Below are 24,758 nucleotides of genomic sequence, written 5' to 3'. Positions count from 1 at the left end.
CCCCGCGGGCAGGTGGGGGCCCCCAGTGGTACCCACCCACTGGGCCCAGCCAGCCCCCCTCGGTCCCGTACGGCCAGGAGTTCCCCAGAGAGCCGAGCACCAGGGCCGGGTGCTGCCAGGAGCTCGCAAACGCTGCCCTTTGTGCCCGCTTGTTGGGATGGGCGGAGAAAGGCCCCGTGCCAGGCGGGGAATGTAACTGCACCGAGGCCCTGCTCTGGGTCGTGGAATAGCCGCAGGCTGCTGCCCGCAGGCTGGGGGGCTGGAGGGGTGCTGGGTGCAGCACAGGGGCAGCCAGCGAGCCGTGGGGGTTCCCGGGGGTTAGCTCGGGGGAGCTTGTTGGACGCACGTGGGTCCAGACCCGGGGAACGACCCCTCGACCCGCCCGCCCCAGTGCACCCAGCTGGGAGTCACTGCGCTGCAGTGAGCTGCCCCCGTCACCAGGGTGCGCTCTCCCTGCTCCCTCTCTCTATGGCTCTTTCCTGTTGCAGGGACCCTGCTGTGGCTGCTCTTCCTGCCCTGCTCTATGGCTCCCCAAGGCCACTCTCCCTTGCATGGGGCGCCCTCTTGGGGCTGGCTCAGGAACTGCCTGCCCATAAATCTGGCTGCTGATAGTGGGGGATTTGTGGGGGCACCCAGAGGGGGGCATCTCCCTGGCAGTGGGAAGCCTTGTGGGTCTGGCTGGGGGTGCCGGGCGCCTGGTGCCATCCCCGCCTCTCCTGCAGGTGGGACCTGCTAGCTAGCTAGTCCATGTGCCCAACGTGCCCCTATGTGCCCCCCAGAGCAGGGGTCCCCAAGCCCCAGCCCACGTGCCCGATGCACCCCCATATGCCTCCCTGGAGCATGGATCCCCTAGCCCCAGTCAGGGTGCCTGACATCCCCCATGTGCCCCCCTGGAGCATGGATCCCCTAGCCCCAGCCTGTGTGCCCAATGTGCCCCCAGGTGCCCCCCTGGAGCAGGGATCCCCTAGCCCCAGCCTGTGTCCCCGACATGCCACCAGGTGCCCCCCTGGAGCAGGGGTCCCCAAGCCCATGTGCCCGATGCACCCCCATATGCCTCCCTGGAGCATGTATCCCCTAGCCCCAGCCAGGGTGCCTGATGTCCCCCATGTGCCCCCCTGGAGCATGGATCCCCTAGCCCCAGCCTGTGTGCCCAATGTGCCCCCAGGTGCCCCCCTGGAGCAGGGATCCCCTACCCCCAGCCTGTGTGCCCGATGTGCCCCCAGGTGTCCCTCTGGAGCAGGGATCCCCTAGCCCCAGCCTGTGTGCCCGAAGCACCCCCCAAGTGCCCCCCGGAGCAGGGATCCCCAAGCCCCAGCCTGTGTGCCCGATGCATCCCCAAATGCCCCCCTGGAGCAGGGATCCCCTAGCTCCAGCCTGTGTGCCCGACGTGTCCCCAGGTGACCCCCTGGAGCAGGGATGCCCTAGCCCCAGCCAGGGTGCCCGGTGTACCCCCAGGTGCCCCCCCAGAGGAGAGATCCCCTTGCCCCAGCCAGGGTGCCCAGTGTGCCCCCAGGTGCCCCCCCAGAGCAGGGATCCCCTAGCCCCAGCCAGGGTGCCCGTCTCCTTGTCTGGAGCAGCTCATGCCCAGCTCTGCAGGTCCCTGGTTCAGTCCCTGGCCTTGACCAAGGTGGCACTGTCACACGGGCACCACTGCCACTTGCTGCTTAGGGATACTCCCCGTGGCAGGGGACGGGCAGGAGTCCAGGGACGTTTCAGGTCCCAGAGCCCAAAGGTGCAATGGGAGAGCTGGGCAAAGCAGGAGACGCCTCTCCCCTGCATAGCTTGGAGCAGAGATGGCTGCACCCCAGGGCAGAGCCCGACTCCAGCATCGCTCCCCCTTCTAATGGAGTGGGCCGAACTCCCTCCCTGGTGCATGAATCACTGCTTGAGGGAGGTGGGCTGGAGGCTGCCCATGGCTGCCTGCTGCTCCCTCCGTGCAGCCTCTGTCCCTGTCCCTGCTCAGTGCCACTGGGCTGATCTCTCCCTGCTCAGAGTCATCCGATGATTCGTACGTCTCCGCTGGTGAGGATCCCCTGGAGGCCCCAGTCTTCGAGATCCCCATCCGGGACGCTGTGGTGATGGTGGGCGCAGAGGTGCTGCTGAAGTGCATCGTCACAGCCAACCCTATGCCCGAAGGTGAGCCGCCGCAGGCTGCCGGAGCCCTGCGCAGGGCCAGGAGGGGCTGGTGGCATGCCGGCCAGCTGGGGTTTGCAGAGTCAGCAGGGCCTAGCAAATCGGGCGCTCGCCCCGTCCTGACACTGGCTCGGTGGGTGGCCTGGGGTACGTCACTTCCATCCCGTGATTCTTCCTTCCCTTCCTCCCGGGGGTGTGGGGTCACTAGCACACATTCACCCTGCGCGTGGCAGATAGACTACAGGAATCCGGCCCTGGACGGAGGACTGGGCCGGTCTTTCCTGCGGGCTGCCAGTGCCACCAACCCCGGCCGAACCCACCCCAGCTGGCCAGGTGCTCGCTGCAGAGCCCAGGCCTGGTGCTTCCGGGAGCGAAGCTCTGGATGGGCTGTGCAGCACGCGGTTTGCCAGGCAGGCCGTGCCTCTGGGGCTCGGGGCTGCCCTGTCTGCGCTCCCCGGACCCCTCCTGGCAGCGTGGCTGTGGGTGACTGGGAGACGGGGCCACAGCGGCTCCCACAGCCCTGGCGAGGGGAGGTTTGCGTGATGGCCGACTGCACTTTGGAGCTGCCCCTTGGGCCGGCCCGTGCCTGGCTCTGAGGAAAGGCCTTGCCAGTGGCACGAGATGCCAGCTGGAGAATGGCAACGACTCCAGCTGTGCTGGGTGGGCTGCGGGGAAGCAGGTGACGGAGAGGCTTCTCACGCAGCCCCAACCTGAGAGCTGGGGCAGGGGAACGAAGCCCCGGCTGGCAAAGGGACTTGCCCAGTGTCACACCGAGGCAGTGTCAGAACCCAGGAGGCCCGAGTCTCTGTCCCAGCCACTGTCTGTATCGGGCTGGGGGCTGCCTGGGGATCTAGCTGGGCTCAGCCCTGCTGCCCTCGCTGACCCTCTGGGGGCGCAAGGGAATCTGTGTGGGCAGCAGGGGCACAAGGGGGAAGGGGAGGGAGTGGAGCCCCCTGGTTCTGAGGGCAGCGCTCCCTGGCCATGTCCAGACAGACGGGGTGCTCGGTGCAGGCCATGTGCAGCAGCTCGTCTCCAAACCAGCCACTAGGGGGCAGGAGTCACGGGAACTGCAGCGGGTCTGATTCTGGCTATACCTGGCGGGCAACGTGCCCCCAGCAATAATGGGGAGCAGTGCTGCCCCCGCAGGGCCCCAGTGTAGTGATGGGGGGACCCTGACAACGACGGGCATGCAGTGCCCTGCCCCCCTGGCAGTGGTGGGGGGGCCCTGATGACGACAGGCATGACGTGCCCTGCCCCCTGGCAGTGATGGGGTGGCTCTGACGATGACAGGCAGTGCAGTGCCCTGCCCCCCGGCAGTAATGGGGGGGCCCTGACGATGACGGGCAGTGCAGTGCCCTGCCCCCTGGCAGTGATGGGGGTGCCCTGCTCCCCAGCAGGGCCTTGCAGAGTGAGCTCTGCCTGGGCTCAGCCCCCACCGGGACACCCAGCTGCTCCCCCTCTGTGACCTGCCCTCTCCCACCCCAGTGTCCTGGAGGAAGGATGGCGTCCTGCTGAGGGGCAGTGCCTGGCGCCCCATCAAAGTGGAGGGCGAGCGCCACACCCTGCTGCTGCAGGGCGCCCGGGGGGCCGACGCCGGCCTGTACACCGTCACGGCGGCCAACGAGGTGGGGGAGTCGTGCTGCAGCGCCAAGCTGACCGTGCAGCCGGGTAAGGGCTGGGGGGCGCAGGCCCGGGGGGGCATGCTGGCCTTGGGGGGCGGCTCCCTGTGGGGCCGGCCCAGCCCGCGGGAGGAGGAGCACCAGGCCAGAGCCGGCATGAGGGGGTGGGAGGCTGTCGCTGGCAGGCACCCGGCTCCCTTACCCTACAAGGCTCTGTCTGAGCCGGGCGGCTGACGTGCGGCCAGCCGGGAGCACGGAGGGTCCTGCTGCCTGCCTGGGCTCCGAGCACCAGTGGGTCCCCAGCGGTGCCCATCAGCATCCTGACACTGCCCCCGCGGCCCCACCCTGCTCCTCAGCACCCCGCCCCGTCGTGGGCCGGCAGCACAAGCCCCAGGGATCAACCAGCCTGGAGACTTTCCTGGGGGGCCCAGAGACGTGGCCCTGCCCTGCCCTGCCCTGGGAGCCCTGTGGGCTCCCCCGGGCGAAACCCCAGGGCCTCTGCTCCTCCCTCAGAGCTGCCAAGCGCGCCTTTCCCATGGGCCATCCTGGCTGGCCAGGGGCTACCTAGAACCCCGGGGGCCGAGCCCAGCTGCCCCCCGCCTCCGGCCAGCCCAGGCCTGCCGGGTCCCCGGGGTGCTGAGCCACCAGCAGGAGGTTCCCTCAGCCCGCGCCCGGGCCGGGCCCCTTCATCGGGGCTGGTGGGGCGAAGGGCCGGGAACGCGGCCGTGGGCCGGCCGTGCCACCGTGGCCTGGAAGGGGCAGGAAGGGCACCACAGTGAGCAGAGGGGCCAGCCCTGGCACATCCTGCCGGGGAAGGGGCCTTGCCAGCGTCCAGGACTGGTGCTGGGGGTGCAGGACGGGGGGGGCAGCGCCTGCCGCGGACAGAATCGGGCTCCACGCTAGGCTGACGGCACCAACATGGACCCTCCTCGGGGGTGCGGGGGACTGGGGGGGGGCACCGGCTCCCAGGGCCGGCGGGAGGGAGGCGGACGGAGGCTGCTCGCTGGAGAAGCGTCTCCAGAGCGGGGCCAGCAGAGAGCGGGGCCTGGCTGCGCCCATCCCCGCGGCGTCGGACCCAGACCCGGACCCGGACCCTGCCCTGCCCTGCGTGGGGCTCGCTACGCCTGCCTGGGGGGCTCGGGGGGCGCGGCCCGGCCCGGTCAGGTCCCGGCGTGTCGCGGTCTCCCGCTGCCGTCCGGGCGCCCTGCGGGGATGGAGCCGCTCGCCGCCCTGGGTGAGTCGCGGCGCGGCCCGCGGGCGCTGGTGCCCCGCAGAGCCAAGCCGAGCCGAGCCGGGCCGGGCCGGGCGGGGGAAGGGGCAGGTGCGCTGGGGACGCAGCCGGGCGGCCCCTCCCGGGAGCGTGGGGACGGGGGTCGTGTCCCATGGCGTGTCCCCCCCGGACGCTCTGCCCGCCCCGGGGTGTGCCCTGCCCCCAACTCCCCCCCTCCCCGGAACCCCTCTGCCCGCACCGGGTGTGCCCGGCTCCCTGCCCCAACCCCCCCCGCTCCGGACCGTCTCCCCGCACCGGGTGTGCCCTGTCCCCAACCTCTTCCTCCAGATCCCCTCTGCCCGCCCCGGGGTATGCTCTGCTCCCAATCCCCCCTCTGGACTCTCTGCCCACCTCGGGGTGTGCCCGGCTCCCTGCCCCCAACCCCCCCCGGACCCTCTCCCCACACTGGGTGTGCCCTGCCCCGAACCCCTCCCCCGAGATCCCCTCTGTCCGCCCCGAGGTGTGCCCGGCTCCCTGCTCCCAATCCCCGCCCCTGACTCCCTCTGCCCGCCCCGAGGTGTGCCCGGCTCCCTGCCCCCAAACCCCCCCAGACCCTCTGCCCACCCTGGGGTGTGCCCGGCTTCCTGCCCGCAACCCTCCTGACCCCCTCTGCCTGCAGCGGGGTGTGCCCAGCTCCCTGCCTCCAACCCCCCCAGGCCCCCTCTGCCCACCCCAGTGTTGGCCCCCAAGTGCCCATGACGGTTGGGGCTCTGGCCGTTCCCCAAGGGGTGTTTCTGCATTGGGGTCCTAGCCCCTTTCCCAGAGGCTGGCTTTCAGGCCACAGAGACCCTAGCCCCCAGGCTGGGCAACCCCTGCCTCTCTGTGAGGGTGGGGACACACCTGGGCCACTGTTCCTGCAGCTGGCACCCCCTCCAGCCTGGGCTGCCCGCTCCCCCTTGCCCTGTGCTACTAAAGGGAGGGCAGTGGTTAGCCCCCTGTGTACTAGCCTTTGGGGGCAGGAGGTTGAGCACGTGGGGGGCCCTCTGCTGTGGGGGCAGGGCAGCCTGGCACCCTTGGATCTTTTATCCCCACCCAGAGCAACGGGCACGTGGCCTGTCCCATGGGGTAGGTGCGTGAGCCTGTCACCCAGGTATCTGACCAGGGCTCCCTGGCACACAAGTGGCTGGGATGGGTCTGCTGCACTGTCTCTGGGCCACCCTGGCAGGCAGCGTGCTGGGTCCCTGTGCCTGTGGACGGGCGATGCTCAGCACCTGCCCCTCGGCATCCTGCCACACCTGCCTTCGTGCAACTGCCCCAGGCAAGTCCGGGTGGAGGGGTGGGAGCCTTGCCTAGCGGCAGTGCCCAGGGTCTCCCCTGCCAGGCCCAGCCTCCTCGCTGGCCATCTCGTCAGCAGCATCTGCTGCCCCCTGCACCCTTGGGAGACGAGCCCCAGGTCCCTGCCCCGGGGTCACCGGCCTGCACACTCCTCGGGCTCCTGTTCCCCTCTGCGGCACAGCCCCGGGTCCAGGGGACAGGACCCCGAGGCTGGAGTGTGAGCGCGGCTGCCAATGTCACCTTCAGCCCTGGAGAGCCAGGCGGACGGATGGCAGTGGCCTCGTGAGCCAGCCTGTCCCCCTATCTCAACCCCTTATCGTCTGCCTGGCCTCCTCCCCGTGCTGGGCTGGGCAGCTGCACCCCGGCACTCGCCCATGGGCTCCAGCCCCGATGGCCTGGGCTCTGAAAGGGTTTGGCCGGGGGGCTCCCACAGGAGTGCTGCAGGGTCCCATCCTTCCCCTTCTCTCAGGCTGGGATGACAGGAGGAGACCCTCCCTCCCCCGGTGCTTGCCCCGGCCTGGGGTCTGAGGGAAGACGGGGCAGGGAGGTGGGGGATGATGGAGCTGCGCTGTGCCTGCCTTGTCGGAGCCCTGGCTGCTCTGCCCTGTGCATGCTGCCACCCTGGGTGCCCCTGTTGCCCGTCCTGTCCCATGGGACCTCGCCCAGTGCTGCCATCCCAGCCAGGGGCTTGCCATGGCCAGGGGACCTGACACTCTTAACCAGCCTTTCGGCCTGCTCTCTCCTGAGCCAGCGCCCCCTGCGGAGAGCCAGGGGTCCCTGCCGCCCCCCCTGGCCCTGGCCAGCCCCATCACGTCGGACGAGGAGTACCTGAGCCCCCTGGAGGAATTCCCAGCGTCCGGGACGCCCCAGCACTGTCTGGCCGGGAAGCTGCAGCACAAAGTCAACCTTGGCGCATCCCGCAGCCCCGTGGAGACTAACTTCAAGGCTGCCCCCACCTTTGAGGTGAGGGGGCAGGTCCCAGGGTGGGGGAGGGGGCCTTCTTGTCTGCCCCCAGGTCCTGGTGCCCCGGGGTCACTGGGCTGGGGTTTGCCTCTCCCAGAGCCCTGGGCCACCCTGCCTAGCATTGGGGTGTCTGCCAGGGCACTGCGAGGCCCACAAGCCCCTGCCCCATGGGGCTCTGTGACAGCAGCTCTCACTTTGGGCCCCCCCTCCTGCTGGCTGGTCTTGCCATGCTGGGGTAACCCTCACTCCCTGCTCTGGTCCCCGCGGGCGGCTGGATACTCGCTGTCTGACCCCCTGCCCTCATGTGCTCCCCACCCCAGTTGGCTCTGTGCGACCAGTCGGTGCTGGAGGGGCAGGACGTCAGCATGAGCATCCAGGTCCGGGGCGAACCCAAACCCATCATCTACTGGTGAGTCCTCCAGCGCGGGCTCCCCGGCCATGGGAGGGAGTCCCAGGCCCTGGTGCCATTCGTGTCACTGCAGGAACGCTCCTGCAGCGGGATGGCAACAGTCTGGATGGGAATGGAGCATGGGGCTGGAACTGGCTGGCTCGGGGGTGGGAAATGGGGCACAGGGCAGGGACTGGCTGGCCCAGGGGGGCAGGGAATGGGGCACGGGGCAGGGACTGGCTGGCCCAGGGGGGCAGGGAATGGGGCACGGGACAGGGACTGGCTGGCCCAGGGGGGCAGGGAATGGGGCACGGGACAGGGACTGGCTGGCCCAGGGGGGCAGGGAATGGAGCACGGGGCAGGGACTGGCTGGCCCAGGGGGGCAGGGAATGGGGCACGGGGCAGGGACTGGCTGGCCCGGGGGGCGGGGAATGGGGCACGGGGCCTGTCTCCTCTAGAGGCCCCCCGGCTCCCATCCAGCCCCAGGGCAGGAGCAGAGGCTGGGGTTGGGGCTGGGTGAGGCAGGAGGCGGGTGAGAGCTCTGGGTTCGGTCGGTGCCAGGTGGCACGCGCCCGCGGGCAGCACGGGAGCGGGCTCCCACCAGGTCGGGGCAGGTTCTGACTGTGCCCCCCCCCGCAGGCTGAGGAACCGGCAGCCGGTGAAGCTGGGACGGCGGCTCTCCGTGGTGGAGGGGGCGGATGGCGCCTGCACCCTGCACATCCTGGCGGCTGAGCGCGCGGACGCTGGCTTCTATGCCTGCAAAGCCATCAACGAGTACGGCACCAAGCAGTGCGAGGCCAAGCTGCAGGTCCGAGGTAACGCCCGGGCCTGGCCGCGCCCCTCCACGCTGGGCTGCGGGAGGCCGGGGGGGCCCCCAGAGAGGATCTGCTCCCAGGACAGGGTGAGGCGCGGCTGCCTGGCCCTGCAGGGACTGGTGCCTGGGCCCAGTGACTGGTCCACGCGCCCTTCCCCAGCGTGGCCCCAGACGCTGGCGGGGGGGTGGGGGCTGGGGTGTCACTGGGAGCTGGCGGGGGGCGTAGGGGTGTCACCGGGGGCTGGAGCGTTGGATCCCACTGCAGGTGGACAAACTGCTCTGGAGAACCGAGAAAAAAGTCAGATCTGTCCTGCCCCCTACTCCCGCCATTCTGCCCCAGCCCAGCCCTGCCCCCAGCTCTGCCGGTGCCCCTCACTCCCGACCCGCAATCCCCTGCAACCCCAGCCCTGGGTTCCCCATCCACAGCCCTGCCTGTGCCTCTCAATCCCGACCCCACAGCTCCCTCCTATCCCAGCCCTGGGCTCCCCCCAGCTCTGCCAGTGCCCCTCACTCCTGACCTGCAGCCCCCTGCAACCCCAGCCTTGGGCTCCCCATCCACAGCCCTGCCTGTGCCCCTCAATCCCGACCCCACAGCCCCCTCCTATCCCAGCCCTGGGCTCCCCCCAGCTCTGCCAGTGCCCCTCACTCCTGACCCGCAGCCCCCTGCAACCCCAGCCCTGGGCTGCCCTCTACACACAGCTCTGCTGGTGCCCCTGTCACATTGTTCCCGGGGCGATGCTCTGGAACGAAGCCAGGCAGGACTCTGGGGGAGTCTCCTCTCTGGGAGCAGCCTGTCTGCAGGGGACACAGCTCCCCCGGCTCCCCCCTTCCTGGGTCTGACCTCAGAGCATCCAGCATCCTCTGCCCTCCGTGCGCTTCCCACAGCCAGTCCGCCCAGGCGGGGTCTTGGGGAAGCCAGAGGGTCCTGCCCCCAACTCCGCAGTCAGACGGGACTCTCAGCCAGCCAGTAAAACAGAAGATTTATTAGAGGACAGGATCACAGCCCAAAATTGAGCTTGTAGGTTCAGAAACCCAGATCCCTCAGTCTGGTCCATCTTGGGGGGCAGGGAGCCCAAATCCCAGTTCTGGACTCCCCCCTCCCCAGCCAGCTCCAGACTGAAACTCTCCAGCCCCTCCTCTGGCCTTTGTCCCTTTCCCGGGCCAGGAGGCCACCTGATCTCTTTGTTCTCCAGCACCTTCAGTCGGCACCTTTGCAGAGGAGGGGCCCAGGCCATCAGTGGCCAGGAGACAGGGTGTTGGCCATTCTCTGTGCAGACACCATCCCACTGGCCCTCTAAGACTCTGCCACAATCACACCCCCTGATCCCCCCCACCTGGATACTTAAGAACTGCATAGGGGAAACTGAGGCACCCACACAGTATTCAGAGAAAACATGAAGAACATTCCCACGTTGTCACACCCCTTAGCCGCGACCCGCAGCCCCTGCAAACCCAGTCTTGGGCTCTCCATCCACAGTCCTGCCAGTGCCCCTCAATCCTGACCCCACAGCCCCCTCCTGTCCCAGCCCTGGCTCCCCTGTACGGTTCTGCTGCTGCCCCTCAGTTCCTGCCTGCACTGTAGTGCCAGGACGCCTGGTGTCCTGGGGTTTGGTCCCTGCTGCAGGAGTTTCGTGGTTTCCCCCCTGGGAGGAGGCTGCGCCCATGAGCACACGGGCAGCTGCATCTCAGCCAGGTTTGGCCCCCCCATCCCCGTGTGCCTTGCCATGCACAGGGCGGGCTGGCCTACGCCCATGGCTCGCTGGGCCGTGTTGGCCTGAGCGTGGTGGGGGCTCTTGGCCCTGCTGCTCTGGTGCGTTTCCTCTGCTGCCCCCACAATGTCCTGCAGGATGCTGTGGCCACCGATCCCTGTGAGACCTGGCACCTCCCAGCCATGCCAGCTGCTGCCCCCTTACAGACGGCAAATGGGCAGCGGGAGCCGGGCTTGGGCCCAGGTCTCCCGCCTGGCACGGACGCTGTTGGGGCGTTCTCAGGCTGCCGGCTGGGGAGGGACAGTTCTGCTGCCTGGACACTGGCCTGGCTCACCCCCTTCCCAGCCCGCATGGGGGTCACAGGACAGCTCCAGGCGAGACGGAGCCTGTTTGACGCCTGCTGGGGTGGAGTTTAGTTACGAGCCGACGGCCGGGCTGGGCTGCCAGACCTCCGGGGTGGCTCCTGGGCCCCCCGTCCTGCTGGGTCCCGGGGGCGGCTCCTGGGCCCCCCGTCCTGCTGGGGCAGCCTAGAACCCTGCTGTCCCAGGCCAGGCCCAGCCCAGACGCCCAGCCCCTTTGCAGGCAGGGATGTCATGTGTGCCCGTGTCGTGTGCCCGTGTCGTGTGCCCGTCTCGGCTGCACTAACCCTGCCGCTTGCTGACTGCGGTTTTTGTCTGTACACAGGGGGAGTGCGATAAGGGGGCGCGTCCCTCAGAGCCGCGGCCTCGGGGCTCTTTAGCGCCACGCCTCTTAGGCACCGGACCTCGCCTTGCGTTCTTGCCTTCTGCTCCAAAAGGGACGGAGTGACCAAGGGGCAGGGCCTGGCGCCCCGGGCCTGGCCCCCGACCCGCCGCCACCTCCTGGACTCTGGGCTCCAAGGCGAACGCGTGGACTAGCGGCTGTGGGGTGTGGGTCTTGCTGGCCGGCGGGGGAGGTGGAACCAAGGCGGAGCCTTGGGGCGTGGGCGGGGCCAGTCAGGCATAGCACAGTGCCGGCGCCGGGGGCGCTGCAGGCCCAGCTGGGCTGCGCCCCGTGTCTGCAAGCCCGGCCGTGGTGGCTGCGTGATGCTGTCTGTCTCTCAGTCTGTCCGTGTGTCCGCGTCTGTGTGTCCTGCTGCTCCCTCTTCAGCACTGCCAAGGAGCAGGGAGCCTCTCTGCAGAGACGGTGCCAGCCCCGAGCCGGGCAGAAGGGACGGGGAAACCCTGGACACTGGGCAGCTTGGGAATGAACATGCCTGGGGGCGGGGGCAGGAGACCCACTGCCCCCCACCCCTCCCCGGAGAGCACCCCCGGCAGCCTCTGCCCAGCCAGCATCGGGCCCAGGCTGTGAAGTAGCACAAACGGCTCCCCCCAATGCACTGTGTCAGCAGGGCCCACTGCGGCACCCCGAGGGTCCCCAGGCCTGGGTGCTCCCAGTGTGGGGAGCGGCCCCAGGGAGCTGGGGCTGGGGACTGGGACTTTTTTGTAGCTCTAATAAAGTGTGTTTGGTAAAGTGCTGTGTGGTTTGTTCAAGGCACAGACCCCCAACCCCGTCAGATCCTCTTGAACTTGTCACCCTCTGCTGTGGGGCCAGGTGGCCCCTGCCCTCTGCCGCCTTCTCAATGTCCTGGGGTGCCATGCCTCCTGCACCCCCTTCCACAGGGCCCTTAGGGGCCTGCCCCCCCACTCCCGGCATGTCCCCGGGGGGGCCCTGACCCCATTCCCAACATGTCCCAAGGGTCCTGCCCCCTGCTTTCCCAGGCACCCCTCTCCTATTCCCTGCATGTCCCAGGGAGCCCTGCCCATCCCCCATTCCCTGCGTGTCCCTGGGTGGCACTGCCCACCCCCCCATTCCCCGCGCTCCCTGCCCCTCTCCCATTCCCTGTGTGTCCTGGGGGCCCTGCCCCCGTCCCTGGACACCCTGCACCTCCCCCTGCTCCCTGCATGTCTGAGGTCCCTGCCCCCGGCCCCCCTCTGTCGTTCCCGTTCAGTGGCTCAGGTGCGTTTCTCTCTCCCCAGCACACCCCGCGAGCCAGGCTCTGGCCGTGGTGGCGCCGCTGCAGGACGTGACGGTCGGGGCCGGGGAGCTGGCGCTCTTCGAGTGCCTGGTGACGGGCCCGCCGGACATGGATGTGGACTGGCTCTCGCGGGGGCGGCTGCTGCAGCCCGCCCTGCTCAAGTGCAAGATGCATTTTGACGGGCACAAGTGCAAGCTGCTGCTCACCTCCGTGCACGAGGACGACAGCGGCATCTACACGTGCAAGCTGAGCACGGCCAAGGGTAAGGGGCTCCACAACCGGCATGGCGGGGTCACCACTGCCTCGTGGGGGGCGCCCTGTGCCTGGCCCGGCAGGGCCATGACACCCACCTCCTGGTAGCCCCCAGGGAGCAGACCATCCATGGGACCCTCTGACCTCCCCTCACCATTCACTGCACCTCTGCTAGGCCCGGGGTGGGCCCCAGCTCTGGGATCTCTGCCCTAGGCCCCAGCCAGGGATTGCTGGGAACCCCTCAGCCTGTTCCCTAGTTCGGCGCTGGAGACTGCCCTGGCCTCTGCTGCCTAGCAGCTGCTGGGGTGGGGCTGAAGGGCCCAGCGGGGCTCTGGTTTGATGCCCCACCCCCCCCAGTTATAGGCTGATGCTGTGGGGAGGGACCCGCCTGGGCTGGGCCTGCCCTTCCACTGTCCCTTGCTCCTGGGGACCGCGAGCTGAGCATGGCCCAGGCCTGGGGCCGGTTGGATTGGTGCTGAGGGAGGCTCAGGGGTTGGCCTGGCTCCCAGGAGCAGCTGCTGCTCTGCTGCTCCCTTCAGTGATGGGGGTTGGGACACAGGTGTGTTGGGGGCTGAGTTGCCCCGCTGTCACCCAGCAGAGCAGCCAGCAGCCCCCACTAGGACCGTGCGAGGGGCAGTGGAGTCCAGGGGCCTGTGTTCTCAGCTGTGTCTGTGGGTGCCAAGGGCCCTGGCACTGCTCCCCCCACACCTGTCCTTCCCGGGGCCCCATCTCTCCCTCAGGACAAAGGGGTGCAGGGCCCAGTTCCTTGGGTATCTGACACAAAGGCCAGACGGTCTAACAGCAGCTGCCTCTCACCCTGGAGGTGGCTGCATTTCAGCATTGGGCAAGTAGGATCTGAGGCTAGGAAAAGGAGGAGGTAAGAATTACTTAGACAAGTTTGATGTCTTCAAGTTGGCCGGGCCTGATGAAATGCATCCCAGAATACTAAAGGAACAGAGTGAAGAGATCTCTGAGCCATCAGCCATTATCTCTGAGAGCTCTTGGAGGATGGGAGAGATACCTGAGAACAGGAAAAGGGCAAATATAGCACCTAGCTATAAAAAGAGAAATAAGGACAACCTGGGGAATTACAGACCAGTCACCTTAACTTCTGTACCTGGAAAGTTAATGGAGCAAATCATTAAGCAAACAATCTGAAAGCACCTAGAAGATAACCAGGTGATAAGTAACAGTCAGCATGGATTTGTCAAGAACAAATCGTGTCAAATCAACCTAATATCTTGCTTTGGCAGGGTAACAAGCCCTGTGGATGGGAGGAAGCGGTAGATGTGATATATCTTGACTTTAGTAAGGCTTTTGGTACTGTCTCCCATGACCTTCTCATAAACAAACTAGGGAAATGCAGCCTAGATGGAGCTACTATAAGGTGGGTGCAAAACTGGTAGGAAAACCGTTCCCAGAGAGTAGTTACCAGTGGTCACAGTCAGGCTTGATGGGCATAATGAGTGGGGTCCCGCACTGATCAGTTCTGGGTCTGGTTCTGTTCAATCGCTTCATCAGTGATGTAGATAATGGCATGGAGAGTACACTTATAACGTTTGCGGATGATACCAAGCAGGGAGGGGTTGCAAGTGCTCTGGGGATAGGATTGAAATTCAAAATGATCTGGACAAACTGGAGAAATGATCTGCAGTAAATACGATGAAATTCAATAAGGACAAATGTAAAGTCCTCCACTTAGGAAGGAACAGTCAGTTGCACACATACACAATGGGCAATGACAGCCTAGGAAGGAGCACTGCGGAAAGGGATCTGGGGGTGATAGTGGTCCACAGGCTAGATATGAGTCAACAGTGTAACACTGCTACAAAAAAGAGCAAACATCATTCTGGGCTGTATTAGCAGGAGTGTCATAAGCAAGACACGAGCCGTAATTCTTCCATTCTGCTCCGTGCTGATTAGGCCTCAAGTGGAGTCTTGCGTCCAGTTCTGGGCGCCACATTTCAGGAAACACGTGGACAAAATGGAGCAAGCCCAGAGAAGAGCAACAAAAATGCTGAAAGGTCTAGATTGAAAAACGTGGGTTTGTTTAGTCTGGAGAGGAGAGACTGAGGGGGGACCTGAGAGCAGTTTCCAAGTCCATAAAAGGTTGTTATAAAAAGGAGGGTGATAAATTGTTCTCCTCAGCCACTGAGCACAGGACCAGGAGCCAGGGGTTAAATTGCAGCCAGGGCGGCTCGGTTGGACATTCGGAAAACCTTCCTCACTCTCAGGGTGGTGAAGCCCAGGGGGGCCGTGGAGGCTCCGTCATCGGAGGGTTTGGGAGCAGGCTGGACGAACGCTGGCCAGGGCTGGGCGAGGGAATACAGAGCCCTGCCTCCGCGCAGGGACTGGGCCACAGGGCTAGCGAGGGCCCAGCCAGCCCTTCGTGGCTAGTGGCATGGGGTGATCTGTGGTCTGGAAAGGGCTCTGGGACCCCGAGCAGCCGCCATAGCTCTCAGCCCAGAGATTTCGTTCCCTCTGCTGGGATGGGGCCCAGATACAATTAGTGCAAATAGATTCCAGTAACCCCTCCATCTCAGCCACTGCCCCCCAGCAACCAGCCCCCCCACCTCAGCCACTAACGCCCCAGCAACCAGCCCCCCACCTCAGCCACTGCCCCCCAGCCATGAACCCCCCACTTCAGCCACTGTCCCCCAGCAACCAGCCCCCCACCTCAGCCACTAATCCCCCAGCAACCAGCTCCCCCCACCTCAGCCATTGCCCTCCAGCAACCAGCCCCCCACCTCAGCCACTGCCCCATACCCACTAACCCCCCCACCTCAGCCACTGCCTCCAGCAACCAGCCCCCCCACCTCAGCCACTAACCTCCCAGCAACCAGCCCCCCCACCTCAGCCACTGCCCCATTGCCACTAACCCCCTGACCTCAGCCACTGCCCCCCAGCAACCAGCCCCCTTATCTCAGCCACTGCCCCCCCAGCCACTGCTCCCCCATGGAGTGGAGAACACGCACTGACCCCATCCAGTGGCTCCTGGTTTCAGGCCCCGGGGGCAAGGGGAGCCCTGAGCCCCTCCTGAACTGGGTGCTGCTGCAGGATCCCCCAGGCTCAAAGCATCCCCCCAAGACCCCCGCAGCCCCTTCCTGCAACACGCAGCACACGTCCTGCCATGCAGGCCCCCTCCCCCACACGTCCATCGGCCCGGCACACGGCCCCTCGCCCCTGCTGCATCTGGGCTGATGCTCACGGCCTGCCCTGTCCTGCCTTGCAGAGGAGCTGACCTGCAGCGCCCGGCTGACCGTGCGCCCGTCGATCCAGCCGCTCTTCACCCGCAAGCTGGAGGACCTGGCCGTGGTGAAGGGACGGACGGCGCGCTTCGACTGCAAGATCAGCGGCACCCCCACGCCCACCGTCACCTGGACCCACTTTGGTAGCAACCCTCCCACCCTGGCTGTGCCCCAGGCGCCCCCTTCCCCGCTCCCAGCTCTGCTCTGGCTGGGAGTCACCGTTTCCGGTGGGCTGGGCACCCCTGGCTGCCAGGCCTCTGCCCCCTCTCCAGTCCTCCCCTCCCCTGGGCGTGGGGGCGCTGACGCAGATTTCTCTGCCCTCCGCTCCAGGCCAGCCCGTGGAGGAAGGCGAGAACGTGCGGCTGCAGCGGGAGCGGGGGCTGCACTCACTGGTCATCGCGCACGTGGACAGCGAGGACGAGGGGCAGTACGGGGTGCGTGCTGCTAGCGAGCAAGGCCAGGTGGAGTGCTCGGCCGAGCTGTACGTGGAGGAGCCGCGCCCGGCCACCACCTCCCACAGGTAAGAGCTGGCTGGGGGCCCCTCTGCAGTGGGGCCTGACCCCCTCCCCCTGGCTGCCCGCGGGGACCCTCAGGGTGACAGGTCCCAGGGGAACGAGCAGGGGGCATGGGGATCTCCCTAGGGGCCATGTGTCAGTGCCAGCCGATCTGCTCTGCCGCTCGGCGTCTGGCCTGGGGGCCCCAGCTGTCCATAGAAGTGGTGGGCTCGGGGTGAGGATGCTTCCCTAGCCACCCAGGGGACGGGGACGTGCTGCTCCAGGCCCGGGATGGTGGCAGCTGTGAGCACCGGCTCCTGCTAGTGCTGGGCCTGCCTGTCGTGCTCCTGTCCCGGCTCTGGCCTGGTTTCAGAGCTCGCTGCTACCCCTCAGCCGTAGCCAGCTTGGATCCCAGAGTGCTCGGCCAGACCTGGCCCAAGTCAGCTTGAATAAGGTTTTTACACAGCACCAGCTAGCGGCTGAGCACTGTGACCCAGTTCAGCGTCCCGTTCCATCGCTCCTTTCACGGCCTGCGTTCCTGCCATTCCCAGCATACACACCGCTGGTGCTGCCGGGGCCGTGTCTCGGAACCGCACCGGTTTCTAATTGCATGATCCAGACACAGGACAGCTGGGCCATCGGGCCGTCCCTTAGGTGCAGGGATGGGCTGTGGTCGGTTAAGAAGCGGTGAGTCGTCGTCTTTGTCCTTTGCACCGGGCGTCTGGAGAGTTTGCTCTGGGGATGGTTCGTTCTGAGGCACAAACTGTCGATGTCGATGGTTTCCTCCACGGTCAGTCTCAATCACATGATCTGGGAGCTGAGTTCCAGCAGCTGGAGTTCTCCGTCCTTTTTCTCCATCCAGTTTGACACCAACATGGTCCCCAGGGGCTAGGCCTGCCAGTTCTCTAGCTGAGGGACGTCTGTTGTAAAAGCCCCCGTAGAGTCTTTTTGCCTTTTCATCCGATTTGGCTGCTGCCTTCGTGTCTGGCCACTTTGCAGATCGGTTCTTTTCCAGCGTTGGCCAGTAGCTCTGAGTTGCCTGCACGTCGGAAGCTGGGCTGGCTGTTGGTCTGCAACTCAGAGGAGCCAGGAATGGATCTTCCTGCTGTCAGATTTTCTTAGCTGGCTGTGGAGCTCTCAGCCTCTCTGTTGGCTTTTGGGGAACGTGTGCGGTTAGAAATGGGATCAGAGCGACTTCAATTCTGCTGCAGCGGATTGTGGGCAATTGTCCATGGCTTGCTGTTCTGGAATACCAGAAATAATCCACAATGGCCAAGTAGTGCTGTCCTCTGAATCTGCATGAACCTGCAGCTCGTCTCTTCCCAGGTCTGGCCGGTAGGATGTTTTCACACTGTATGACTCGGTGTCTCTTCCCAGGTCTGGCCAGTAGGATGTTTTTACGCAGTACGGCTCGGCGGCGTCTCTTCCCAGGTCAGGCCGGTAGGATGTTTTCACGCTGTATGGCTCAGCGTCTCTTCCCAGGTCAGGCCGGTAGGATGTTTTCACGCTGTATGGCTCAGCGTCTCTTCCCAGGTCAGGCCGGTAGGATGTTTTCACGCTGTACGGCTCAGCGTCTCTTCCCAGGTCTGGCCGGGTGTTTTCACACTTTATGGCTCGGCGGCGTCTCTTCCCAGGTCAGGCCGGTAGGGTGTTTTCACACTGTATGTTTTGTACTGGATCTCCTTCTAAAGTCCACTGTCATCAAGTGCTCCATCGAGTTCTCCCACCGTTCTCACCGGGCCCGTCACGGCTGCCGTGCTATGGCTGAGAAGACTGCTGGTCTGCGGTCCTCTGATCACGCACAACTCTGAATGCAAAGTTTTGTCTTTGAAACCTCTGTGCTGCCCTGGCCCGGGCGGTTCAGATCCCGCCAGGGCCAGTCAGAACTATGTTCGGTGACTTCAGTTCGGGGCAGGGCTGCAGGCGATTGCAAGTCCCTCCTGGGTCACTTCCAAAGTCACTAGCCTGCCATGAGTGTAGAGACATTGGGGGCAGTGATACCTTTTAGTGGGGGAAGAGACCAGCTTTCGAGCTCCCCAGAGCTCCTGTTCAGCGCTGGGCAGGGTTTGGAGGGCTGCTCTGCACTATAGGGTTCGGTCACAAGGTAGCTACCGCTAACTGCCCTGCTGTGCCAGCTTAATAATGCCGCCTCCCCACGCGGCATAGAGTCCCAGTTGATGGAGGTCGGTTGACGCACCGTCAGTGGAGATGCTGCGCTGCTCACATTGCCTGTTACTGGCTTTCAGGGGCCTTCCCACAACGCCTCCCGCTGACAGTCCAGTCGGTGCAAGTGCTGCTGGGGAGGAGCGCCCCGCCACACAAGGAGTGAGTGTTGACACATGGAAGCGATGGAGTTACAGCGGTGGCTGTACACCGATGTGAGTTCGGTCAACTTAGGGCCTGTCTACACTTGCCATTTAAAGTGGAAAAAGTCTCGTTTTTTCACAAACCCCACAGGAGTGTCTACATTTTCCAGTGACTTTTTGCAGTGAAACTCAGCAGTTTCACCGCAAACAGAAAACCAGCTCCACGAGAGGCGGACAGCTTGTACCGGGGCTGCTTTTGCAGTGATGTGCAAGTGAAGACGCGTCCTTCCTCTTTACAGAGCTTTTAGCTTCCTGAGGATCTCCCACAGTGCCTAGGTGACCCCTCTGCCAGCAGCTCTGCTGCTCTGACACCAGGTAAACAGACATCCGCCCCTCCCCTGTAAAGCCCCGGGAACTTTGAAACTCCCCTTCCTGTTGTCTTGGCAAGTGCTCATGTATCGTCTGGCCGGGTGACAATGGCTCGATCCCCTGCTTGGAGCAATGCTGAGCTCCTGGAGCTGATCAGTATTTGGGGAGAGGAGGCTGTGCAGAGACCAGGGTGCCTCACGATCAGCCCCCCCTTCCCACAAGACCCATCATCAAAATGGGAGAGCTGCACTGTGGGAGAGCTGCCCTAGAGCGCTGCTCTCGTTGGCGATGGAAGTGCTGCTAGTGTAAACACTCTGACGCCTGAGGAATTAAGTGAGTACACAAACCAGCGCTTTTCTTTCACTTTTTACAGTCCCCCCAGCATAAGTGAAGAAGACACCTGCATATCTCCAGTTTCTTTGTGGAGCTTGGTAGCCATTCAAAGTACAGCTTGTCACGGAGTCCCCAGGCGATGCTCTGGAGCTGCTCCCTATGAAGCCAGGCAGGACTCTGGGGAAGTCTCCCTTCTGGGAGCAGCCTGTCTGCAGGACACACAGCTCACCCGGCTTCCCCCTTCCTGGGTCTGACCTCGGAGCATCCAGCATCCTCTGCCCCTCCGTGCGCTTCCCACAGCGAGTCCGCCCAGGCGAGGTCCTGGGGAAGCCAGAGGGTCCTGCCCCCCAACTCCACAGTCAGACGTGACTCTCAGCCAGCCTCTGTTTTTTCCACCAAATGCATCCGATGAAGTGAGCTGTAGCTCACGAAAGCTTATGCTCAAATAAATTTGTTAGTCTCTAAGGTGCCACAAGTACTCCTTTTCTTTTTCAGCCAGCCAGTAAAACAGAAGGTTTATTAGATGACAGGAACATGGTCTAACACAGAGCTTGTAGGTGCAGAGAACAGGACCCCTCAGCCGGGTCCATTTTGGGGGGGCAGTGAACCAGACAACCCCGTCTGCACTTCACTCCTCGTCCCCAGCCAGCCCCAAACTGAAACTCTCTCCAACCCCCCCTCCTCTGGGCTTTGTCCCTTTCCCGGGCCAGGAGGGCACCGGATCCCTTTGTTCTCCAACCCTTTAGCTCTCACCTTGCAGGGGGGAAGGGCCCAGGCCATCAGTGGCCAGGAGACAGGGTGTCGGCCATTCTCTGTGTCCAGACCCCTGCACACACCTGCCCTCTAGGGCTCTGCAACGATCATGTGCCCTTATCCCACCCCCTAGACACTTATGAACTGCATAGGGAAAACTGAGGCACCCCCACACTATTCAGAGGAAACATTAAGAACAGTCCCGCTTTGTCACATCTCCCCCCCTTCGAGACCGAACTGAGCGGGGTCACTTTAGCCGGTGACCTGGGGAAGTTTGAAGCCACTAACGTTCCCATGGATGTCCCAGCATCTCTCCCGTTCCTTGGTGGGAGTTACACCAGGCCCTTCCAGTTTCACGCCCTCCCTTAGGTCAGGGGTGGTCGATAGCACTCGCATGCCACATATGGGAAGGTTTATGCAGCCCGTGCCCTTTTGCCAACCCAAAACCCCCGGGGGTCAAACTGGGATCGGTCTTCTCCCAGCGCTCCAGTCTGGAGGGCTGCAATTCGGACTCTCTTGGTTAAGAGCCCCCATCTTGATCTGGGCCACAGACTTTCACTTATAGAACTAGCATGGAGACATCCCTTTCTCAACAACCTTGTCCCCCCAACAAGCTGGCCAAACACAGCCACTTGGTTATAGGACTGTTCAACTTTCTTAACAGCTTTCACTTCATCTGAGACCTTCTCAGAGCTATCCACACTGGATCCTTCAACAGGAAAGTCAGTGGATCCATTCACAACAGAAAATTTCTGGCTGTTAGGAACTGAAACTTTCTTGATTAAATCACTTTCACACCCTTCAGTTGCAGTAAACTGTTTGCAAAGACTCCATGAGGATTCCTTTCCCTAGGGGCTTTTCTATGCAACAATTCACCCTTCACAGAAATTCTGCCCTTACCCTCTTCACCGAAGGCTTGCTCTAGAGAAACACTTGCCTGAGCAACAACAGACTCTTTCTGGGTCTCACTTACATCCAGTAAGTCTGCTCCACAGACAAAGAAGAGCCGGACACACTTTCTCCTTTCCCTGACTCCCAGCTCGGGATCATTCCCTGGTCCCAGCACACAGGGCTGTTCCCAGACAACTGCTTGGAGATCAGGGTAGCTCCCTCCACAGGCAAGTCAATACCCCTGACAGACACAGGCACGTTCCTTCCCTGTCCCAATTCTCCACCCAGGTAACAGGTAAGGTGCAGGGACACTCATCTGCCGCTTTCCTCGTCTTCTCACCCTGCTGACTAGACAAAGCCATCAGCTCACAAGGCTGCCTAGGCTCCTCCAGACTTTCCTTACCAAGCACCTTGCCACTCCCAACAGATCCCCTGCCCTGCCTGTGTCTCCCCACACTCAGCTGGGGTCTCAGCTCCCACTGTGCTCAGCGCTGCCCTTGCTGTCCCAGTGGGGGTAGGCAGCGAGCTCGCTGCTTTCCTCACTGCATCAGAGCCAGCGTGAGCCCCCTCTCCGATGTGCAACGGGGTGGGGAGCATCTCTCTGTCCCACCCAGCCCCAGGGGGCTGGTTACAGGCAGGCAGGTATCCTGAGCCTAGCAGCTCCTCCCCGCTGCCAGCCAGGTCAGCTGCATTTTCACTGACCATTTCCCTCTCCGCCGATTGGTTCCCTGGATTCAAATTCAAACCCTCGGCCGTTACAGGAGCAGGGCTTGGATCCTGACCCAAAGAGACACAGTCACCCCCCAACAGGGTCTCGCAGCTGGTATCCTGGAGAACCCCAACGACCAGCCAGTCCCACCCCTCCTGGGTCTGCACAGGGATCTGGGGGCCATAGGCAGGGTGAGGGGCTTCATCCCTGGGACCCTCACCCAGCTCACACAGCCCCTCAGTATCTGAGGCTGCGTCACCCAGGGCCTGACAACAGTTCTCTCTGTCCCAGGATCTCGCCACCCGACGAATGTCTCCCCATTGACCATCACCTTCCGCTCCCACTGGGGGTCCGAGGGGCCTGAACCCAGGAAATGCCACACAGACATATAGGTTGGGGTCAGGAGTGGGAGCCTGTCCACCTCCCCACCCATCTGGCTGACGGAGTCTATGGCCTTGGACCCAGCAAGGGAGCTAGACATTGGGGCTGTTCCGCAGGGTCCCCCTGGTTCAAATCTCCAGCCTGCTCAAAGGCAGTGAGGTGGGCATCCACATCCCCCCCTCCTTAACCAGGGGCAGCAATTTAGTCTCGGGGTTCCCTGTGGAACTGGCACCCCGGGGTCTACCCCTGCTCACCCCTGGAAGGTCCCCTCTGCCTCTCCGCTCCACCATCGCCAGTTGTTGCTGCTGCTGCTCCTGCAGCTCTTTCTTGGCCTCTCGCTGTCTCTCACAGTCCTCTTGCTCTCTCGGACTCAGCTCCAATCCCGTCCGTCTCCGATCCCCCGATGGGGAACCCGATCGTGAAGACCCCCGTCTGGTCGGGGACAGGAGTCTTGGGGATGCCTGGCTACCACTCCAGCTGCTCCCAGATCCTGCTATAGCCCCATTTGGGATCAGGAATCTGCTCCTTAGAGTGATCATCCTCCTCCAGCTGCACGATTAACTGTGCTTTGGGGAACTTTCCAATGCGCAACCCTCTCTTTTTGCACAGGGTTACAATGTCCTTCTTAAGGAGATGGTGACAGGCCCTCACTCTGCTTTTCCCAAGTTGTTGTGGACTCACAGGCCTGTGGGCTCTCAGCTCCCCACGGTCTCCAGGGAGACCCCCTAGGGTGCCAGCCCTTCTCGAGGTCTCCACCTCTTTGCCAGAGTCGAGCTGCAGACTCCTCCGCCCCTTGGACTGTTCGCTGCAATCCCGAGGGGAACCCTGTTACTGCAAAAGTCCTTCTCTCTCCCAGGGCCAAGCCGCAGGCTCCTCCACCCCTGAGACTGCTCACTGCAGTCCCCAGGGGGACCCCATTACTGCCCAGTCCTTCTCGCTGGTCACACACTCCCAGGGGTTAACCGCCCCCCGAAACCGCTCCTCTCTGAGCCTTCAGCGCGCCTGGTCCTCGTCAATCCCCCTTCGTTTTACTGCTCCCCAGTCACTTACTGCAGGAAGCACCATCCATGGGGTGCAGTACATCCCACCTCTGCCACCAGTTGTCACGGCGTCCCCGGGCGATGCTCTGGAGCTGCTCCCTACGAAGCCAGGCAGGACTCTGGGGGAGTCTCTTTCTGTGAGCAGCCTGTCTGCAGGACACACAGCTCACCCGGCTCCCCCCTTCCTGGGTCTGACCTCGGAGCATCCAGCATCCTCTGCCCCTCCGTGCGCTTCCCACAGCGCGTCCGCCCAGGCAAGGTCCTGGGGAAGCCAGAGGGTCCTGCCCCACAACTCCGTAGTCAGACGTGACTCTCAGCCAGCCAGTAAAACAGAAGGTTTATTAGACGACAGGAACATGGTCTAACACAGAGCTTGTAGGTGCAGAGAACAGGACCCCTCAGCTGGGTCCATTTTGGGGGGCAGTGAGCCAGACAACCACGTCTGCACTTCACTCCATGTCCCCAGCCAGCCCCAAACTGAAACTCTCTCCAGCCCCCCCTCCTCTGGGCTTTGTCCCTTTCCCGGGCCAGGAGGGCACCGGATTCCTTTGTTCTCCAAACCTTTAGCTCTCACCTTGCAGGGGGGAAGGGCCCAGGCCATCAGGTGCCAGGAAACAGGGTGTCGGCCATTCTCTGTGTCCAGACCCCTGCACACACCTGCCCTCTAGGGCTCTGCAACGATCATATGCCCTTATCCCACCACCTAGAGACTTAGAACTGCCTAGTGGAAACTGAGGCACCCCCACACTATTCAGAGGAAACATTAAGAACAATCCCGCTTCGTCACACAGCTTCACAGCTGTACCCTGAGCCAGGAGGGGAGCTGCCCATCGGGAAGGTGTCAAAGCAGAAGTTCTCGGGGGCACTGAAGAGTGGCTGGTGATGAGATCCTGCAACCCTTATTGCTTTGGTCTGTCCCTGAGTCTGTTGGTGTTTTCAGGCCCACTCTGCACCGTGCCATGCTCCTGGACCAGATCTGGCCTGGCTTCAGAGCCCTGTGCGGGACTGTTCTTAAACCCACTCCCACCCACTCCCACTATTATGGCAGTGGGTCCTGTGGGATCCTGGTCCCCGGCAGGGCTTTGCTGCAGAGCTTGCGTAGCCCCACCAGCTTGTTCCTCCGCGACACCCGGGTGCTCTGTCCCTTTGGCTGAGGTTCATCTAAACATGGTATTGGAGGCACAGCGCTGCCTAGTGGCGGAGCAGCATAGTACAGTTAGAGTCCCATTGCGCTCCCCACATGGTGGGGCAGTGTCCAAGCAGCGTGGCAGGCAGCCAGGGCCGGCAGCTTCACCTGCAGCCAGGCGCTGCCCCATGTGCAGGGCCCCCGGGAGCCGTCTCCAGTGCTGGGGTGTCCCGGCAGCATTTCCTGGCTGAGCCCCGTGCATGGGGCCGTGCTATCGCTGGGACGCTGGCCCAGCCGCCGCTCGCTGTCAGTCTGCAGAGGACTCTGGCTTCAAGGTCGCACCAAGTCACAGCAGCCCAGGAAAGCTGACTACGTCATGGCTCTTATCTGCTCCCAGCCACAGCCCACCAGCCTCCCGCGTGCTGGCAGAGCTCCCACCGGGCTCCCTCTGGGGCTGGGATTCCAAGGGGCTGTTGGTCCAGGGCTGGGCCCGGTCCCCGCTCCTGCCCCGGGGGCGACTCTGTCCTGCACTGGGTGCCTGGGGTCCCTGGAGCTGGGCACCCCAGGAGCAGTGTGGAGTGGGAGTCAGCACTCCTGGGTGCTTACCCAGCTCTGCTGCTGGGGGTCTGGGGCGGGTCCTGTCCCCTCCCCAGCCGTACCATGGAGGTGGGGACCCTAGCCCAGCCCCG

General features: G+C 63.9%; 1 protein-coding gene across 3 annotated transcripts in view; it reads left to right on the top strand.

Annotated features, from left to right (window-relative positions):
- Window positions 1-24,758, top strand: part of SPEG (striated muscle enriched protein kinase) — a 108,500-nt gene that overhangs the window by 34,922 nt on the left and 48,820 nt on the right. For all 3 annotated transcript variants that reach the window (XM_043504758.1, XM_043504759.1, XM_038422417.2), the window contains 8 exons: window positions 1,993-2,136; window positions 3,619-3,801; window positions 7,049-7,260; window positions 7,581-7,669; window positions 8,288-8,463; window positions 12,169-12,429; window positions 15,652-15,810; window positions 15,998-16,187. In XM_043504758.1, coding sequence (XP_043360693.1) covers window positions 1,993-2,136; window positions 3,619-3,801; window positions 7,049-7,260; window positions 7,581-7,669; window positions 8,288-8,463; window positions 12,169-12,429; window positions 15,652-15,810; window positions 15,998-16,187 — 1,414 coding nt within the window. The remainder of the gene's footprint in view (window positions 1-1,992; window positions 2,137-3,618; window positions 3,802-7,048; window positions 7,261-7,580; window positions 7,670-8,287; window positions 8,464-12,168; window positions 12,430-15,651; window positions 15,811-15,997; window positions 16,188-24,758) is intronic.

The sequence above is a fragment of the Dermochelys coriacea genome, chromosome 11 (assembly GCF_009764565.3).
Source record: "Dermochelys coriacea isolate rDerCor1 chromosome 11, rDerCor1.pri.v4, whole genome shotgun sequence".
Classification (NCBI taxonomy): Eukaryota; Metazoa; Chordata; order Testudines; family Dermochelyidae; genus Dermochelys; species Dermochelys coriacea.
The sequence above is the reverse complement of the archived record's forward strand: the minus strand, read 5'-3'. Positions and strand labels throughout refer to the sequence as shown.